Below are 21,350 nucleotides of genomic sequence, written 5' to 3'. Positions count from 1 at the left end.
CGGCGCGAAGCCGCGGCGCGGACCCCGACAAGCCTCACTCCCACGCCGCCGGTGCACCGGGAGCAGCTGCTGACGATGGAGAAGCAAAGCAGGGCAAGTTCCACGGGCAGGAGAAGAAAAATGAAAGCGAACTACTTGGCATTCACCTTCCCAGCCCTCAGGACAGAGCATCGCGCCCTCAGGTCAAGTCTAGCACCTGAGCAGAGGGAAAGAACGCGCGCTCGGCTCTGCGGGCTGCAGCGCGCAATCGGAGCCCAGACCCCCCTCCCCACCCCGCGAGGGTCCTCCATCCCCCCCGCCCCCTGCGCGTAAATCCTACACCTCGGAACTTTTGCATTAGAGAACCCAGCAGGGAGAACATTTTCTGCAAGTAAAGAAAGTAGGACTAGGGCAGTCCGAGGAGATTGAAAGGGCAAAACGATCACGCAAGAAAACTGTAAGTTCTGATTAGTTTTATGACTTTGCCTTCATGCCTCAGGAGCTCAATTGATCACGGCTTCTACGACAGGCTGGGGGAGGGAGGGGAGGGCGCTGGGGGAAAAAAAAAAAATTCTCCAAACTCTCCTCCAGTTTCGCGCTTTCAGATGCAAATACCTGGCGGAGAGAGGGCTGGGCTGCGGCCCCTCCTCCTTCCCGCGCTCCCCTTGATTTCCCGCGAAGGACTCGGTCTGCGCCGAGCTGTCAGGAGGGCGCTGGAGGAGGGGTGCGCGTGTGTGCGCGCGCGTGTGTGCGCGCGTGGCGGCGGAGCCGCTTCCTTTCCGATAGCCCTCGCTGGGTCTCCAGGAGGTACCCAAGTCTCAGTGGCTCCCCGGGCCGCTGTCGCCCGCCGCGGACAGCAGGCATCCGTCGCCGCCGACCACCGTCGCCTTCCCCGCGCCTTCCCGCCCCGGCCCGGCGCCCTCCTTCCTCCTCCAGGGCGCTCGCCCTCTCGCCCTCTCTCCGGACGCGCGCTCCCGCTCGCTCCGGACCTGGCGTCTGAGCCGCGCGGGGGAGCCGGCCGGCCCCTCGGAGCAGGCGCAGGCGGCGGGCCGGGGGCGCCCGCGGCCGGGGCAGCGGCCCCGCGCCCCGCGCCCCGCGGAGAGGGCGGTGATTGGAGCAGGAGCCCGCGTGCGGCCGGCCGCAGAGGGTGCCGAGCCGGCGCCGCCAGTCCCCCGCGAGCGCCGAGCTGCGCGCCCCGGGTCCCGAAGTGCCCGCGGACGCCCGGCTGCGAAGCGCGCGCCCCTTTCGGATGCAAACACCCGGGTCGCGGGCGCCGGACGCCGCCGGGAGGGCAGCGAGGCCGCAGGTGAGTGCGTCTGCCGGCTTGGGGCTGGCGAAGGCGCCGCCGGGCAGGAGCGCGCCCTCGCCGTGCGCGTCGGAGGCCGGACTCGTCGGCGAGCGGAGAGCGGGCGGGGGGATCCGGGCGGAGTTTCCCTGGGCGTCCCCAAGTTTCTGCGGCGTGGCCGCGACACGGGGCTCCGCGGGGCAGGACAGACGTGCGTTCCCGAGCCGAGGGCGCTCGGCCCCCGCGAGCCTGCGCGGGCGGACCCCAGGTGCGGCGAGTGCCGGCGAGGCCAGGGGGACGGCCGATCGCAGCGCGCTCCGGATCGAGTGGGAAACCCGGAGTCTGGGGCGCTCCCCTCCGAGAGGAGCGCGAGTGGCCCGCGTCCGCCTGGGATGGATGCGGGCCGCGCTCCGCGCCCGCTGGGCCGCCCGGCTCAGCGGTCCGAGACCGGAAGGGGGTGTGTGCCTGCGTGTGGGGAGTCCCGGTGACCGTCCGCACTCGACTCCCGTTACGTTTGGAGAAGGTGGAACTCATCTAAGGGTGTTTTGCTTTTTCCTGTAATTAGTATTCTGCTGCTACGGTGCGTCTGCAGGGCTTGCCTCTGCTCAGCGCCCTGCTTCCCCTGCCGCCTGGCTCTACCTTAGGTTGGCGTGGGGGAAAAGGGCGCCCTGTTTCTCTGAATGCGTGCTGGACTTCTCCGTGGGTGCACCTGCCACACAGCTAGTTGCTGGTATTCAACCTCAACCTCCGAGGGTGGATTAATGAGAGAGGACCTATTGCTGTATTGCTTTCACGTTTTAGATCGTTAACCTTACGGATTTCTTAGATATAGTTCAGGTGAGTAAAGACTGGCAGTGAGTTCACCCAGCAGTGGGCTTTTGGGAACCTGTGAAGAAATCGTCAAGGAGTGGGTGTCTCAAGGCTTTGGAGATCTGCAGATTGAACCATGAATGCACTTAAAACGCCTTTTATGTTGCAAGAAATATTTTCTCTTGGTTAGATCATCTAAAGGAAATATCTTTAAGTAGGACTCGTCCTTCATAATCCCGGTAACCAGACAGGTGTTCAGGTCATTTTCCATACAGAGAACTTCATGGGGGGTTGGAGGGAGGGATATAGAAAAATGTAAGTAACGTGTGAGTATAAAGCCGATACTAAGTGACAAGTATACATTTAAAAATCAGGTTAACAGCACAAAAGCATACATTTTAAGAGTTTAGGGGCAGTAGCTCCCCCTTTTTAAAAGGAAAGTTTGCATTGATTCACTGTAAGCAACATCTAAATAGTTTTAAGTGTGTTTTTATAAAGACAAATTGGTGGTGGGGGGAGCTAAGGAAAGAAGTAATTAGGTTGGAAGCTTTCAGTAACTCACCAGAAATTACTCCCCACCCCCCACCAAAGAACTGGTTAGGCTTTATGTTTACTGAAGCTCTTGTTATTATATGTTCAAGGAAAAACATTAAGAATCCTTTTCTTTATTTTTAGGGATATTTGGAATAGTATAAATAAAAATGCAAAGAAATGAGGCAAGTAATGAAACTGACAACTTTGTGTAAGTCTTGCTTATCTGTTAGTGTTTAATATGGAGTGGAGTGGCAGAAACAATTAGGTAGCACTCAGTGTTAATAGTCTTATCTGGTAAAGTCTGTGGTTAGAAAAATAAAGAAAACTATAATCAGTAGTACGGACCATCACCCTGCTAAAAGCTATTACAGTGTGCAGCTTTAATAAAAGGGCATTGGCGCTTACAACGTGAGGTATTATTGTTATTAAGGGTTGCAGTAGGTCATTAGAATTGTGTTAACAATCAGCTGACAGACTCACAACTCTTCTTGTCTACTTTTTATATAATAGCACAGAGCTCTTCCCCTTTTTTAATAAAAGGATAATTGTAAAGCATCTGTATTGCTGCAGTTTACCCTTGGATTGAGTCTAGTTTTTAATGTCCAATGAAAAAGAGAGGGTAGGGAGCATACTGAGTTTTGGCTACTGTTAAGCCTTCCTAGATCTAAAAATCAACCCACTGTGTCTCCTCAGGCGTGATTTCTTTGCTGGTCTACCTATCATTCAGCATTTTAGTTGTTTTGATGGCAAAGCTGATATAAACTTCTCAGAATGTATACTGATATGAGGAAGTGAATACATCTTTGTGGAGAGTCAAATACTTTCTTTGTCAAATCTTTTGGAAATCTGTTATGAAGTACCAAGCCCATAAATTGTTCAGTGTTGTGAATATTATGCTTGAGTGATCGTAACCTTCCCAGATTTTATAAGATTTTGCATTTATTATGTTAGTGGTTTGTAACATATCACAGTTCTCGCTCACATACACATAAATGTTCTTTTTTTGTTGGTTTTTTTTTTTTTTTTTAACTTGGTTGGAAGGCTTCAAAGCCTTAGTTTAAAATGGGAGTTTCAGTTATTTTATTCTAAAATAACTAATGCATATTAGTGCATTGCAAAGGGATTGTGATGGAAGCTTTTCTCCTTGGCATGAAGGAATCAGTTGCTTCTAAATGGAGTGAGAAAGGGGAGCTGAGGACAAGGAAAAAAGACATGTGATCAGAGTCCTGTGTGTGACCATCTTCTCAGCCTCTGACAAGCAGAGCAGATCTAGCTGTAACCAGCAATACTCGAGTGCCTCCTCTGGGGATTTGCTGGTTTTGCAGAAAGCTACCCCTGCAAACATTTCCCCCTCGTCATTCTGCAAGATCCCTCACTGACAAAATTATCAGTGCAAATGACTATGCAGACATCTGTCCATATATTCATCTCAGATGATACTCTAGATTTTCATTCTGGTAGAATTTCTTTTAGGTTCTTTTGCAGAATGTTTATTGAAACATAATTCCTTTTATTGAAGTCACATGTATCATACCTGGCTCAATGTAAATGCTAAGGTGAATTAAAAATTGATACAGCTACAAAGTGTTGTAGAAAAATAAAGGAAAAGCAATTTAAATATAATTTTACTTTTATAATTGTACATACATATGTATAGTACATATATATATATAATACTACATATGATAGTATATAAATAGCTCAGATGGATATGGTTTGTCATTTTTGTTTTCTTTTTAATGTACATGGGCTTCTTGCAGTAATTATAAACTCTTTCTCCTCTTTCTTTTGCATTCCTAATACCCGTGACAGAAGTTATTTGTGCTTAGTTGAAATTGACTCTGTAATCCACTTACAGAAGTTTTCATGCCATGTCTGATAGCCAGATGCACACTACAGGCTGTGTGATTCATTTCCAGGGCCCCTGCCTGAATATTTAGGCCAGTTAACGGTAGGAGGCTTTGGTCTGTGGTTGTAACGTTATCTGGCCCAGGGAGCTAATGGATTTGATCACAGTTTCTTAACATGAGAAGTCACATATCACAGAGGGTCCCCAACCTCACTAATTAAAATGTAAAAAATTATACCTTTTCGGTAAAAAAGACGAGTGCTGTTTCATCAGTATTAACATTATTGAAGCTAATTCTAAACTTTCAGCGGTATACAGATATAACAGATCAAATGGTAGTATATTTTAAAATAGAAGCTAAAGATGGTAGTATTAAATCTAGAATGATTATAGTAAGTTAGGAGTAGACAGTCCTTTCAAAACATAGGATTTGTAGCAACAACCAGATAACTCTACATAGGCATCTACAAAAATATCTTAAGATATTTTTTTGGGTTGGTACCCTATTTCTAAAATAATGAGCTATTGTTTACATTTCAGTGGAAATAGTTACTGTAGTGTCACAGGGCAGTAGGTATGCTTTGATCACTCACCAGATTTAGAAGGGAGAGGTGATTTTAAAGTTGGAGCCTCTCACAGTGGTTTTTGTGTAACATATAAATTACAGTCCTAAACAACAGTTCCTTTCCCTCCCAGTCTCACTGTGCACTCCTGATCCTCCTGACTCTTCTGGATAGGAATCCTAATGATCTACTTGGAGAATTCAAACTTGTGGTCCTATAGACATTTGAGTAGGAATAAACTTACTTTTCTTGGCTTTTGCAGTATATGATAAATTACAAAAAAAAAAAAAGATCTTTAATGTCAGAATGAGAAATATTTAACAAATATTTTTAGTTTTCTGTGTAACCAGTCACGCCCAGTACCATGAGGAACTTGCTGTGTGACCTTGGACATTCCACTAGAATTCGGTAGATTTGGGTTTTCTTAGGAAAGAAAGAAAGACTGTCTTACCTTAGGTTTTTCTAATGTTCTAGCTCTGTGGTTCTGCCACTCAAGGACTATTCAAACATCAGAAGCAGTGGGTTTAGGGACATCTTTACATTTTTGTTGTTGTTTTGGTTTTGTTTTGTTTTTTGTCTTTCTTTTCCCAAAATGAACCCTCCGGAGAACCAAATGATTACTTTCTTCAGCACTGATGTGACAGTCTCTCTGTCCCATAAACATTATTCTTTTAAAAGCTTTGCTTGTATGTGGTGGTTGGCGGGGGGGTGGGGGGGGGGAGTGTGTCCAAGCTCTTGAAATACTCCTTGTCTTGGATTATTTTCTCTATTGCAGAGTTATGATATCTGCTCATTCATGAGTGGGAGATTAGAATATCTTTTCTCTCTTTTGCATTGTCCAAAGGTATTAAGTGGGTCTACTTTTAAAAATAAATAAAAACGACAATGGGCAAGTATTATTCTTGTTACAAAGCAGACTCCTCTAACTTTGTGTACAGAGATAAATCACAGTGAGGACCTCAGTGGTGACAGGTGGCCGCTGTCCTGGGGAAAACAAGGACAAATGAAAGTCTTAAAAGAAGGCATTGGATGAAGCAGGAGGAGTCTTTTCTTTGAATTTAAATAATGCTATTAAATACTCAGGGAGTATTCTAAAAAGGCATCTTTTGTCAGACTGTACAAAAGAGCTAATATATGGAAGGTTGTTCTTAAAGCAATGGTAATAGTGTCATCAGGCCTTCTAACCACTGCTGTGAAATGGTATCATTTCCGCTTTTGAACATGTGTATTGTTGTTCTTTATAAGGATCCATTAAAAATATGTTGCTTGTCAAAATGTAGTTCAACTTTAAAGCAGTCTTGAAAATGACAGCTTTTTTCCCAAAAGACCAACAGCAAGACTTTTTGTTTTGCTTTTGTTACAACTGTGATTTTTTGGTACTGTTATGGTTTATAAATTCATGAGCGAAACATCTTAGGGAGTATCAGTTAGATACTAGAGATGTTTGGCAATCATCCACTATGAATTTTTCCCATTCTCATTGATTATTTTCTGTCAAGTACACTGACTCCTCAAATGTCATTCTTACAATTGTTTTCCTAAAAAATGCATATGACAACGTATTTTGGGGATATTATGTTCCACATAATTGTGAATTGTATTTATTTTTTAGAGGTGAGGCACAGCTTCATCCCATCTTCTTTAAATTGCCAGTAGATAATAAACCATGTGTTCGTGTGATATACATTCAGTGTATTTCAAAACAGTTTCAGAACTGTATCTGATGCAACTGCAGACACAGAGAACACAGCAACTGTCCCTTGCCTGTCCTTTAGAGACACTGTGTTGATAGTCTTTAACTGAGATAAGCCATCAGTTATTTATATTGGACTGCAAAAAAAAAAAAAAATTCTACTTTAACTTTGCCACAAGATCTAAAATAGCAATATATTTCCTTTTAACATAATTGATAATCATATTTCATAGCTCGAGTTACTTCTAGAAGGCATTTAGCACTTTTAAAGAAGCAGTTTAGCATATATAAATTAATTGGTAATTAGGCATGTGTTTAAAACCACTCTTATGGTTCTATATTTATGTGAATGGCTGAATCTGATACATTTCACGCTACTTGTCATGTGTTTAGCATGTTGCCTTTGATTTAGATGGAACAGGCTCTACAACATTTATGCTTTTTCTGGTTAGCCATTGGCATGCTGGTGCATACGAAATATTTTTTGTTTTTAAGACAATTTTAGCCATTGTTTTTAAGTATGAACGAAAGATTGTATTAAGAGTATGATAGTCACTTGATCTGATTTTTAAAAGTGGTTTCACAGTGATGTTAAGTGGAGCAGAAAATCCAAGAAAATTTTATAATAATGAATTCATTTGGGTAAAATAATATAAGCTATTAAAGTTAAATGAATAATAAACTATCTACTTGGAAATAATTCTTTGCCACTTAGTTGAACAAAAATAATTGGAACAAAAAAGTAGCATGCTAAAGTGATTTCAGGTCAAATGAATGATGTTGATTTAGTCAATACTGTTTGACTGATTCTCATCACAACCTCCTCATTTTGCTCCAATCCACTTAAAATTTCTTTTTTGGGGGTTCATTTTGTATTCTCTGGATTAAGGTATGTTGTGCTGATCACAGTATTTGCTATGATTTTCGTGAGTCTTTAGTTCGGCAAAAAGAAATGTTTTATGTTTAAAAACACAAGTTTTATTTTTTGATAGGGATTGCATTCAATGTATTTGTAGATTGCTTTGGGTAGTGCAGACATTTTAACAATATTTTTCTTCTAATCCATGAGCGTGGAATGTTTTTCCATTTCTTTTTGTCATCTTCAATTTTTTTTCATCAGTGCTTTATAGTTTTCAGAGTACAGGTCTTTCACTTCTTAGATTTATTCCTACGTAGATGATGGTTTTCGGTTCAGTTGTAAATGGGATTGATTCCCTACAAGCTTTAGCTTTAAGATATCAGAGAAAGAACATTTTTTAAGTCTCACTCAGATATATAGTATATGTATTTTTAAATTTTAGGTTATTAATCCAGTAGCAACCAGCACAGTCTTTCAAACATCTGTTTGGCTCCTGTTCAGTTCTTTCCTCTTCAGAACATATTCCTGTTGTTTTTCTCCTCAAAGCTTTAATGCTGCACATTCGTAATTGTCTAGAAGTTGACTTAAATCTGTAGAAGTTACCTAAGCTGTCTATCAGTAGGTCATTGTACTCTACTTTTTTCCTGAGCCAGTTAATAGTGAACAGGTCAGCTCTCCAGACCTACAGTGGTTCACACCCTTAAGCTTTCCCACAGAGGACACAGTGACACATGACACCATTTGGGGGCCGGGGTCTCTGCTTGTTTCTGATGGGACTTTCCCCTGATTAACGCCTGTCGATAAAACTCAGGAGGCAGAAGGAAAAGAGAAGATAAGCAATATGGGGCCTTAGCAGGGAAGGGTGCAGGGCTTGGGTTTGGGGCACAGATTTGCAAGTCAGTATTTAACCCGTTGTGAAAAAAATGACAATTGTCATTGATTGTGTGCTCAAGTTAATTTATACGGAGAAGAGTGTTATCATGGTGACTTGATCTGTGTGGACATCTGCGGGAAGATAGGAAGCCTACTACTTGTGGTAGGAAATCTCAACTTCCCGTTCTGATGACTTCTCTTTGAAGACCATAAATAACTTAAGGTTTTTCATAATGCATCAGGACCCTTCATTTCTTTCATGCTGTCTCAGTTCAGGTCAGGATGAGTCGGGTTGAACTGTTGTACCGGTGTTTACCTTGGAAACAGATCTGCTTCTGAAGGAAAGCAAGGGTTTGGGGAAGCCCAGTGAAGGGCCACCCGCCCTGGGACTACCCCCTGTTGTATCCGGTGTTCATTTCCAGTGGAGAGTTGATAGTTACCATCAAAAATGGTGATGAACATGTATAAAACCCCCCTGCTCCAATCACAGTCATTCACATATGAGTTTCTGATTTTCTAAGTGCTTTCTACAATAGGCATTATGGGATCATTTATCTGCCACATAAAAGAGAATTTTATCCTCCAATAATGTACACAAGGCCAGTTAAAATATCCTTGTACACTCATAGACCTTCAAGAAAGGTAAAGAAAATTTGGCTCAAGAGCCTGGCAAGTATTTCAAATACTGCAGAGAAATATAATGGGATTTTTTTTTTTTCAAAGGGATTGTCACCCATAAACATGGTAGAGCTACCAAGGAATTTATATATTGACTTACATGGTTAACTTACCAAATTAAAAAAAAAAAATAAGCATAATGAAAAGAAACCTTTTGTAAATGTGTTCCAAAGGTCAATTGTGTGTCTGCTTCTGTTCTAGATACTGTGATACAAAGACAGCATGGACATGCCTATTTATCAAGGTCAATGTTGATAATAGCTGCTTTTAAAACACTTCATTTTAACAGGAAAGTACAAAACTCTCTGGTCTCTTTCACAAACATTAACTCAGTGACTGCAAAGTAATCCATAGTGTGTTCTGTGTCTGACTTCTATGTTCTGGCTGGTTTGATAACTTCACACTTTCATATGGAAGAGAAAGGGTCTTCAAGAGGCAAGTCTAATTTAAACATCTCATGTTAAAATTCATGCTAAATTTTATAAATGTGAAAAATGCTTCTTTTACATCCCTATAACTTTCTTAAATCTCTCTACCCTTTAGTCATTAACAATGTGCACTTTTTTGCAGTCTAAAAAAGCCAACAAAACCACTTCTGTGTAATTGTCAAAACAGTGAAGTTACATATATGAAAAATATGATTTTTAAGTTTAGCTCATTTCTCTGATTTTGCAAATGTGGAAAATGAAATCGCAGAAGGATCCAAGGTCATATAGCAAACGAAGGAGGTTTTAGAGCAAAGACCCCACTGATCCTGTTCCCGGTCCAGATTATATTTCTTTTTCTTTTTAGTGAACATTTTGAGTGAATTCAAATTTCTCCAATTCTGATGCCAGTTTTTGACTTATAAAAATCACAGAGGACTTAGGGTGCCTTTGTGACTCAGTCATTAAGTGTCTGCCTTCAGCTCGGGTCATGATCCCAGGGTCCTGGGATTGAGCCCCACATCGGGCTCTCTGCTCAGCAGGGAGCCTCCTTGTCCCTCTCCCACTCCTCCTGCTTGTGTTCCCTGGCTTGATGTCCTCTCTCTCTATCAAATAAATAAATAATATGTTTATTAAAAAATCACAGAAGACATGCCTTTAGGAAAGAAAGTTTTACATTTTTTTTTTTTTTAATAATTTGGTGCCATTGTTTATATTTGTAAGGGATTTTGGGTTCATGATCCATATAGTTCTCTGACACTGAGACTGGAACTACCAAGAATGTTTTCATTCAGTGCAAGAGTTGTCTAAAATGTTTTCCTATAAGTAACTTTAAAATGAAAACATCACAAACTAACTTTAAGGTAACTAGAAAATATCATGATAATAGCCCCATCATCTTTAAAAAAAAAAAAAAATTAGGGCTTTTAATTGTGTCAGGCATCATCCTTAATTTTTCATGATTTGCTTATTTAATCCTACAAAGTAGATGCAATTATTACCATCTTTGTTTTGTAAGTTAGAGGTTAAGGCTTCATCTCTGGAACTTATATTAGAATTTAAGTCATGTGTTCAAGAATGCGTAGCTAATACAGGACAGAGTCAGCATTTGAATATTTACCTGATGCAGGTGCCTATAGCTTTTCCTAGTGTATAATTTTGGTAACTCCCTAAATTTTGAATTCCAAAATATCATTTGTTACTTTGTTTCTTAGAGCATGGATATATTTCATCGTATAACAATGTTACCAAATTCACCTGAAACATAAAGTAGATTAACTAATATAACTACAAAACATTTAAAAAAAATTGTCTCAGAGACGAACGTTATTTATTTACTTGTTTTTATGAGAAAACACATTCTCTTTGGAGGAAGTAGAACTGTGAAACTGAAATGTTCTTCGGCCACAGCTCTCACATGCTAGGTAGTCCAGAACTCTAAGTCATCCCTCTTGATCCCCCAGGAATGTGATTTGCCACTGGCATGAAGGGAAGCCATGATCTTGGCCCTCGGCATGCTGTCAGCCATTCCTACAAAGGCCACTCACTGTAAGCTCCTGGCTATGACTCCTAGCTCATTATAGACCAGTCCATACTACCCCCTGTTTCCCAGTCTAAGTACCTACTTGCCTTGAACTTCTTTAACTCACTTCTCAGGTGGGTTAGCTCAGACCTCCCTGCAATTAACTTTCAACCGAATGGAGGAGCCTACATTGGAACACAAAGATATGACCCCAAGTTACGCCTTGTTTATGATTCTAAGTCTTAGAACAACTAATCCTTCCAGAGTGAATTCCAAATGGACCAGACTGGACCAGGCTTAGATAAGATATTTGGATTTTAGAAGAAGGGGTTCATTGCATAGACTACAGTAATATGCTCCAATAACAGTTTACTGTTCTGGTGGTTCTTAGCATATATCAATCAGCTGTACATTGGATTATTCTGGAATGCCCTCTGGAATTTCAGAACTTGATAGGGATATTTTTAACATGTGTATGTTCATTTGAACAGAGCTCAAAGTCAACGCAACCTGTTTTTTAACAGTTGTGTTGACTATTTTTACATGTTTAAGACATTTCATTTTTCTTCTATTAGATAAGGCATTTTCCATAAGCAACTTTACTGTCAGAAATCATCTAATAAGTCACAGACACTCTTGTTACAGGAGAGACAGGTAGGAAGATGAGAAAGCTAATAAAATAAAGACAGTTTATTTGCTGCTTTGATACGGAACTATCTTTTGGCTTCATGTCCTTAAAACTGTATTTTGCCACCACTACCCCCCAAAAAGAGCGAATGTGAACTCTCACCTTAATTATCCTATTGTTGATTTAGTTATAGTCAAATGAATTTATAAATCAAAGTACAGCATAGTGATCTCAACAAGATTTTTGCCACAAGTTCTTATTCCTCTGTGTCTTGGGGTAGGTTTGGAAGTTTGTTTTATAACTGGTTTTATATCTCTTGCATAAACAATTCTTTACTGAAATATGTAGACTTTAGAATAAAAGTTGTTCTGTTTTCATGCTGCTGCAGAGGAATGCTGGGTGCACACTCAGAGTGAACAGGGCTCACAAAGAGGGTTGAGTGTTCACACCTCTTTAGTGATCTCTTCAATTCCATATCCTGAGGGAAGGAGGCCCTACTATGCACAGGCCATACTGTAAGACATTCACTAGGTATTTGAGCCAGACTGTGACCTAAGGGCATGCTACAGAGGAGACACGACAATAGGTCTGAAGGGTGGAAAATGGAGACTACTGAGCTTTGCAGCTGATCACAATCAAATCAGAACACATCAAAACAGCTGGTGTTCTGTGACTCAGAATCAATCAACCAGTTTTGAATCACCTCATACTTCTCTTTATTTCTCTTTACAGTTTCACAGAAGAGATTTAAACCAGCATATGTCCTTCCCATTTGGTTAAATCCCTGCTTTGAGCTGCTTTGCTTTCATATTCTAATACCAATGAAGGCAACTGACTGTAATATAAAGGCAAAAAATAATAAAGGCTAGCATTAAAATGATTTTTTAACGGATGTCGTTCCATTTGTATTAAGTAAACCATATGTTCAAATAGAATGCCTGGAAGAAACCCGAAGTTTTGAGACTGTGTTATGGAACGAGGATAATTCTGCCCCAACAGTATTCGTGATCTATACATGTGGCAACAGTTATTGTAAATGTATAAGTTTGTCATTAATAATTTAACAATTATGCAAATAATGATATCTTGGGAAAAACAACAGTAAGTTCGTAAAGGAAAGTTAAAAGTGAGGATGCGTTTTGGTTGCTGACACTAGCTCTTCTTTGTGTTCTGCTAGGTACCTATCACACCATTCTCTGGCGAAGGTTATTCAGCAGCGGTGACCCCTCGCAATCGAACACTCTGCAAATTATTATCTCTGGACTCCCAGCGGACACCCTGCCGGAGGCAAGAGCTCCTAAGCCAACTGGAACTGTGCCTTTTCTCTTGTCAAGGTTTTTTTCTTACACAGGAAAAAGAAAGAAAAAAAAAAAGATGAAGTTGGGCAAAGTGGAGTTCTGCCATTTTCTGCAGCTAATAGCGCTTGTCCTGTGTTTCTCTGGGATGAGTCAAGCAGAGCTCTCCAGGTCCGGATCAAAGCCCTATTTCCAATCAGGGAGGTCCCGAACCAAGCGCAGCTGGGTGTGGAATCAGTTCTTTGTGCTGGAGGAATACATGGGTTCAGACCCTCTCTATGTAGGAAAGGTAGGGCATTTGGCCTTTAAAAGTCACAAATGATTATTGTGAATGTTTGTGGTTGGCTGGAGAACTGCTGTTTTTGCTTTGGGGAGAACATAACGATTACTCCTGTGAAATCGTTCGTGAAGTTTTTGGCCCTAACCAGTCTGAAATTATAGTCCAGATTGCTCTCCATACATCGAAGCCATAACTTAGGGAGTGATGTTTATTTCTAGAAAGAGAGGAGGAGTCTACAGATGCTTCGTTTACCATGATTGTGGCAAATTAGTAAAACTTTTATTTTCAAAATTAGAACAAGAATACTCACTATAATGAAGAGTAGTGGGTACGTCTAGGCAGTTGATTTTTTAGCTTCTTTATTTTTTGGGGGGAGTCCTATTTAAGTGATGCACATGCTAACTTTATGCTTATTTATCCTTTTCTGATACTTGCAACTTAAATACTGCAAAGTGAAATTATCAAGCCTATCGTCCCTCAGTTATGAGCAGTTCTGACCCGCTTTTCTTAGTGGTGGTCTTGGTCTTGTTTTGACGGATCTGTTTTGTGTTTGTTGTTGTTGTTGTTGTTGTTTTCAGTTTTTCCTTTTGGTTAAAAATGAATGGTAACAGAAGTCAGTTTCTAATTGATATCGGACAAAACGTGGGCAGTTGGTGGTGCATGTTTGGGGGCCAATTGGAATTTTTTTTTTTTTCTTTCACAGCTTCTTTCTATCTGAATATCTGGGGGGCGGATTTCTACTCACGTGCTTTCTGCACTGAAGGGTCTTTTGAAAGAGCATGGCCCTACCATCATTGTATCCTGTTCCCAGTCTTTAATCTACTTCAGGTTTGATTATGTAAAGATTTTCCCCAAATTTCTCAGATTAGCACGGAGTACTGGTAAAGGGTTTCTAAGTAGCACACACCAGTGAGATCTCTCTCTCTGCCTTTCTGCTCTTCCCTTGGTCAGTGTTCTGCGTCTCTTCCTGATAAAATGAAACACAGCAAACTGGTGGTGCATTTATCCATGAGTGAATTTTCCACTTTGAATGCCTGAAGAATCTTTGCTGTTTATTCCATGGGTCATTGTTTCATTTGAATACATCTTAAGGAGGAGTGAAAACTCTGTTTTTGTTGATGGGTATCTACAGAAGTCAAAGTAATCTTTATTATTATATTCCTTTGATGTTCCTATAGTTTATAAATACTGACTGATGCTGTATTATAAATAGTTGGGGACCTGAACCAGTAGAGGTTCTAGGGTGTGGATTACCATGTTTTTGTGGCCCAGTGATAGCATTTTCTGCCCCAAAGAAAGGATATGTAAGCACACAAGGGTTTGTGTAAGATTTTTATAGCCGTTGTACCTTTATCAGTAGCCCCATCACGGAGACTGTGCATTTCTCTGCGGTGCTCCCTCCATCTCTCTCATTCATTTGCTTGTCAACAAAGTGAGAGCAATGATCATTACACAGTGTTATTAACTAGGAATCTGGCCCTTAATTTCATTCATTTTTGATACATATTTAACAGTGTCATCAAACTTTTTTTTTTAGTAGATAGGTATATACAATGAATTCATAGAGTCAGTAGTTATGAGGTGAGATCACACTTTTATGGGAAGTAAAGTTTTCTAAAGGCCACTGGAATATTCCAGTTAATTTAGTTTTAAGTGGAGTTGCCTGAATGATGGCATTTTGAAATAACCATAATTTAAAATTTTAAAAAACACCTTTATTTTATTTTATTATTTATTTATTTTTTTTAAAAAAAAAGATTATTTATTTATTTATTTGACAGACAGAGATCACAAGTAGATAGAGAGGCAGGCAGAGAGAGAGAGAGAGAGGAGGAAGCAGGCTCCCTGCTGAGCAGAGAGCCCGATGCGGGACTCGATCCCAGGACCCCGAGATCATGACCCGAGCTGAAGGCAGCGGCTTAACCCACTGAGCCACCCAGGCGCCCAAAACACCTTTATTTTAAATTTTAAAGTTTTCGCGTCATCATTGAGAACACTTAGGTTGAAATAATCCCTCTTAATGCCATTTAGAATTACAGAAATGGATACCCCTAGGTGACTTAAATTCCAAATGCATATAAAGTTACCAGACCATGCTGTTGTTATTTTTCTAAGAGAAATTGTGTGGTTTCTTGATTAGTAAAAGAGATATTCTGTGCTTTCCTTTCAATTAGAGACCATTGCTTTGTAGATTTTATGTGACAGGAAACAAGTTTGTGCTTATCTCTTGGCAGGCTGTATATTGGGAGTTCAATACTGTCATTCACAGTAAAAGAATGTCCAAGATGGTAAATAGGTTAAAAATGAAACAAAACAAAAAACAAAGCCTTGATAGACAAAAACATGCAAGTCCAGAAAAAGGACAGTAAAATAATTTGAGATGGAGAGGGAATTTATAGACACAAAAGGCTTCAAAGGAACAATTTACATTTGCTCGGAAGGAGCTGACAGAGAACTTGAATACTTAAGATTGTATATATGAGATGATGACATGATTCTCCTTAGGCTGGTAGTCGGTATAAATAGCTACAATAATGACTTGGACCTCAGTACAGTTTCAGTCACTTGGGTTATATAGAATAAATATATTTTCCTTTTTTAAAGTGTTCACAAGACCTAGAAAAAGAAAAAAAGTTTTAGATGAAGATGTGGAAAAATGGAGAGGCAGATGTTCATGGGAAGAAAAGAAGGAAAGCAATCATTACTTTTGATAGTCATGTATTTAAACCTGTACTAATTAGATGGGGGGATTCCTAGTCTTCCTGACAAAATCCAGTCATTTAATTTGGAAAACATATATAATGTCCTTGGTAAACTTGAGAGCTTAATTCGATCTCATACTGGATATTATCGTGTGTGTTAAATTGACTGCAGTCTCATTGTGGATTCTACCACTTCCTACTAGTTGTGGAATTTGGGTTCAATTGTGAAATATTACTAAAATTTAATTTCCTCATCTCTAAAATGGGAACAATGACACCCATAATTCAGGTCTCTTTCTGAGAATAGATGAGATCAAATATTCGGAACATGCATTCATTTAACTTAGACATTCTGTTTACTACTTTACTACATATTTATAAGATGACCGCATTTGGATGATCTGTTGTGTTATATGTCCAGTGTTGTATTTGTGATTTTTCAGGTGAAAACAGGCATTATTTTATGTACTAAATAGTATTTAAACTTATTGTGGTTACTTAGGAGAATGGTCTGCATTGAGTGTGCTTAGAAATATAGCATGTTTTTATCTGTAGATGATTAGGCTATGGCAAAAATATGATTAGGAAGCAGATGATTCTATCTTGAATTCTAATGTCAGAGAAATGACACTTGCGATTTTTAAGACCTTTGAATTTGGGGATCATATTTATGGCTGGTGGGCAAAAAGATCAGTTAAATGACGGTACAGTAAATAAAATATGGTCTTCAGGATGTTGGAGATAATGAGGCCAGAAGAGGCTGTGCCCTTATTATTTTAGACAATTTACTAGGTTTGTCTAACATAATAAGTCAAGACCAAAGCAGAACAGTCTGTTGAAGGGGACCAGGAGGTCTTCTAGAACCCTCACCAAGAGACCTTCATGGTATGCGCTTCTGGGCTATGTTAGAATCTGACATTCATCATGAGCATCCCACCTTATTCTTACGATATCAACTAATAAACTGCTGAATTGAAACATATACACTTAAGGAAATAATCACTAGACATTACTGTGGCAGAACATTTTTTTTTAATTGAGGCATAATTGATATATAACATTGTATTAGTTTTAGGCATACAACATAATGGTTCAGTATTTGTATATATGATGAAATGTTCACTGCAATCAGCCTAGTCCATGCCTGTCACCTTACACTCAGATTTTTACGTGTTTTTTTTTTTTGTTTTGTTTTGTTTTTTGTTGTTGTTGTTTTGTTTTTTGCTATGAGGACTTTTTAAGGTCTCTTCCCTTGGGAATTTTCAGACAGGCAGTAGAAGATTATGAACTATAGTCACCATGCCGTGCAGAGTACCGTTTTAAAGAGTAATAGTGCACCATTCCCTAAGAGTATTTCTTAATTACCACCATGCCTGTTTTCTTGTCCTTTTACAGGGAGAATGAGGCGGAGAGTCCGTGCTTTTTCCTTTTTGACTTAATGCCTCCTGAACTGGCCATTTGAAGTCCACAGGAAGTAGCAGCTTCTAGCCATCTCTTTGCATCATAATGCACTTTTCTAGATTAGTCTTTTCCTCACGTTGGCATTTCTCACTTAAGTTTCCTAACCATCTGACAAAAAAAAAGAAAAAAAAATTGTCTACAGAACCACAGGGCCTCTGTTCCAGGTATTAAGTGTTTTTCATCTCTCCTACCATAATGGGCTGTCAGCTGATCCCTGCGCTCTGGGCTGTTACTTTCACTGAAATGTGTGCTTCCTGCCTCTTCCGAGGTCTGCTTCTCTAGCTGTTAACATCACTCTTGCCTTTTCTGCTACTCCCCTTTCTTCCCTCCTCGTTCAGGGAGAATTTATACCTGTTACCCCAGTCAAAATCAAATATATAGAAATGCAGTGTGGGATTCATTCTGCTTTAAATCTAAGCTTGATGGAAAAAAAAAAAAAGAAAGAAAGAAAGAAAAGTTTAAGCTTGCTGGAAAGTGTTGGTGAACCTTGTCAGTGCGTTTAATTACATCGCAGCAATATCGCCTACCAAGACATTCTCTGTCTCCTGATAACTGAAGCTATGCTCAGTGTTCCAGAAACTTTCTCCTTTTTTTAAAAAAGATTTTATTTATTTATGAGAGGTAGAGAAAGGGAGAAAGAACACAAATGGGGGGAGGGGCAAGAGAGAGGGAGAAGCAGGCTTCCCACTGAGCAGGGAGCCCAATATGGGACCTGATCCCAGGAGCCCAGGATCATGACTGGAGCTGAAGACGGATGCTGAACCCACTGAACCACCCAGGTACCCCCAGAAATTTTCAACTTGAAAATTGGTTGTGTTTGAAAATTGAGTTCTGAATTAGATTCCTTAGCTGGGCAAATTTATATTAAATATACAACAAGAAAATAATCACAAATGTTAATTTCTTAGGGAGGAGCATTTTCATCATGGTAGTATTTCTATTTTGTAGATTTGGGAGGGGAAAAATGCAAAGGTATCCCATAAATACATAGATTACTTAAAGCTGGCTCCAGTCTTAGAAGAAAGCGAATAGTTTGTTTTCCTTCTGTTTATATGGAAAGCCCATTTTTATACTATTTTTATAACCAGAGTAAATTCAGAAAACCCTTGTTCTATTTTTTTCTTTACTGATAGAAATGCGGAACCCTTGTGGCTTCAAGAAGCATTTGCACATGGATCAGCTCTATGGGATACAAATAAGTTTAGATTTTTAGAAATACTCTTTTGGCAGTTATTTTTAGTTCTTGTAATACTCCAACGTAACTATAAAGTATTAAGTGCATTTTCTTCACATGAAATCAATAATTCAAAGTCTTTGATGGACATTGGGGAGGGTATGTGCTTTGGTGAGTCTTTGTTTATTTCCTTTAAACTGAGATGGAACTAAAACATGTCAGACTTTGCCACTAAAATGAAAAAAATCCTACTATTAATTCAGCTTAATATTGCTCATTTTCTCTTCAAAGTTATCTTAGGTTAGAAATGAAGGTTGTAATTACCAAAGGCGTTATCAGGTGAGACTACAGAGCTTAAGATGGAGGAGAGCTAGCTTACAGTTATCAACCTAATTACAGTCAAACTAGCTAGTATAGATTAGCCCTACATTTTCTGATTATGTTGATCAAAGGCATTTAAAAATGCTGTATCTTTAACATGTGTTTTTGTTTGTACATATTGTACTTGTCGTACATTTGGTGGTGGGAGAAGCAAATATTACAGTAATGTTCCTTGTATATCATTGTGTTTTCACGTTGGACGCATGCTGTGTTTTTAAAGTGCAGAAGAGAGGAGATAACCTAAAAGGATGATATCGGGCCTTTCTGTAGTAAGTGCGCTGTAATTGTTTGACAAGCTTTATAAGCAGAGCTCGCTGATACGGAGTTGCAGAAATTGCAGCAGTCTCTGTAACTCACCAAGATAAATGACAGAATTAGATAAATAGCAGGACAGTCACCGAGCCTTTGCTGGTTCAAGCATATATAGATAAGAACTATATTGGAAGAAATTTCATCCTAATCATTTTGCACGATTTATATTGATTATCTGTCCTAGTGATTACGATCAGCAGAGAGAAAGCGTAGTTTGTATAAATACGCTTAATGTTATATCCCTCCCCCCCCCATTCTCTTTGCATTCTGTAAAGCTGTCTTGAGTTCTCTCTCTCCTTTTTTCTCTCTTTTCCAAATACTTATCAAGGACCTATTCTATGATAGGTATTGTGCTAGATAGGAGGATTTAACAAAATAAAACACCTCTTCCCTTGATAAGATTTAATCTTTTTGATAAGCCAAGCAGGTAACTAGATGACATTGGGAAGTAGCAAATTATCTACAGCTGTGGAGGTGGACAAGACCGGGAGCTAATTCCTGGATCCATGAACAAATGGTTGCATGAGGATACCTGGTTTACCTCAGCGATTTCGTAATCCTTTTACACAATCTTCAAATCAAAGCAAAAAAAAAAAAAATCACTTTCTTTGAAAGTAGGACAGAGTGTTTTAAAATTGTGTTGGGGGAAATTTTATATAGTAGAAGCACCAGTAAACAGAAACCCTAGGTTCTACTTACAAGTTTCTCATTTTGAGCAATGCTCTAAAGCATAATAAAATTTTATCCTTACACTATAAATTAGAGATCAAGTAGGTAAACATTTAAGACATTTTATTTTACAATAATCCAGACTTCCAAAATGTTGCTGAGTACTGTTCCCAAACCCAGCTTCCCCAAATGCTGGTATTGTTATATGATGACACCTGCTATTTAAACCGGGAAATGAGCTTTGGTATAATACTGTTTATTTGCCAACAAATAATATTCAACATATTCCAATTGTTACAATAAATTCCTTTTTCTGATAGGAGCCTCCCCAGTACCACATCTTATATTTATCTTGTCTCCTTAGTCTTATCCAGTCTGGGCTAGCTCTTCGGCCTTTGCTTGTCATTCTTGACCATTTGGTAGCGAATTTTACAATCTGGCTTAGTTTCATATTTCCTCCTAATGGAGACGTTTTAGGTGATGTAGTTTTGCCAAGGATGCCACAGAAGGGATGATGCGCACTTCTCAGTGCTTTCTGTCAGGAGGTACACATGTTGATATACTCATTAGTAGTGATGCTGACTTGGGTCGCTTGGTTAGGGTGCTGTCTGCTAGATTCTTCTGCTGAAAATACATATGAAAATTTTGAAATCTTGAAGGAAGCATAAAATTAGCTAAACTGTCAATATGAATTGGAATAAATACTGTAGTTCATTGGAGGGGGGCTTCTTGGCTGATGGTCCATTGTCCATTTTTAGCGATGAGGGAGTGGATTCATCTGAAACGTGGGTCAGATTTAAATCTATAATACCATCAGCTAATGTCCATAATTTTATGTAGTAATTGATCTCATTTCTCCAAAGCACATCAATTTAGTATATTTCAAGGAAATTGATTTTTTTTTTTTGAACCAAGCAATAATATTCTCTACAGTCCAGGATTCCAAGAAAATGATTACTGATCTAGAATTACAAGAGCTTTTCCTCCATTGTTTACAAAACATAATGAACCATTTTACACTGTAAGGTGTGCCACAAATACTTAAACCTTATAATTGTACATAAACATTGCTTTAGAAAATAATAGATACTCAGTTCACTAATGTAGAAGTAGCTCAAGAGAGTGCAATCAAATGTCATACATTTTAATATAGTCACAGGAGAGTTGAAATCTAAACAATGAATAGAATTATATTTAGTGTTTGAAAAGATTTAGTAATGACAATTTCTCCTAATGATCCCTTTTAGAGGCTATAAAATTTCTGTTTCATGGTCAATACTGATTAAATCTTCAGAGTTAGAAAGGAGCTGTTCTCTTATTAGAAATGAGGTTATTGATACATTTGGAAGTAAAATAAGTAGAGTAAGGGAACAATCAT

The 21,350-nt window shown here is 39.5% G+C and overlaps 1 protein-coding gene across 3 annotated transcripts in view; it reads left to right on the top strand.

Moving 5' to 3' along the window:
• The first annotated feature begins 221 nt into the window (after nucleotides 1-221).
• CDH7 (cadherin 7) overlaps nucleotides 222-21,350 on the top strand; it is a 123,786-nt gene continuing 102,657 nt past the window's right edge. Inside the window, exons 1-2 of one of the 3 annotated variants that reach the window (XM_082699287.1) lie at nucleotides 222-436; nucleotides 12,876-13,282. In XM_082699287.1, coding sequence (XP_082555413.1) covers nucleotides 13,073-13,282 — 210 coding nt within the window. In that variant the 5' untranslated portion in view covers nucleotides 222-436; nucleotides 12,876-13,072. Of the gene's footprint in view, nucleotides 437-1,069; nucleotides 1,286-1,855; nucleotides 2,102-12,875; nucleotides 13,283-21,350 lie in introns of those variants that run through there. The other 2 variants (XM_082699286.1, XM_082699288.1) reach the window with 2 other exon arrangements.

Source organism: Mustela nivalis (genome assembly GCF_964662115.1).
Source record: "Mustela nivalis genome assembly, chromosome: 14".
Taxonomy (NCBI): domain Eukaryota; kingdom Metazoa; phylum Chordata; class Mammalia; order Carnivora; family Mustelidae; genus Mustela; species Mustela nivalis.
This window is presented reverse-complemented; position numbering and strand designations above follow the sequence as displayed.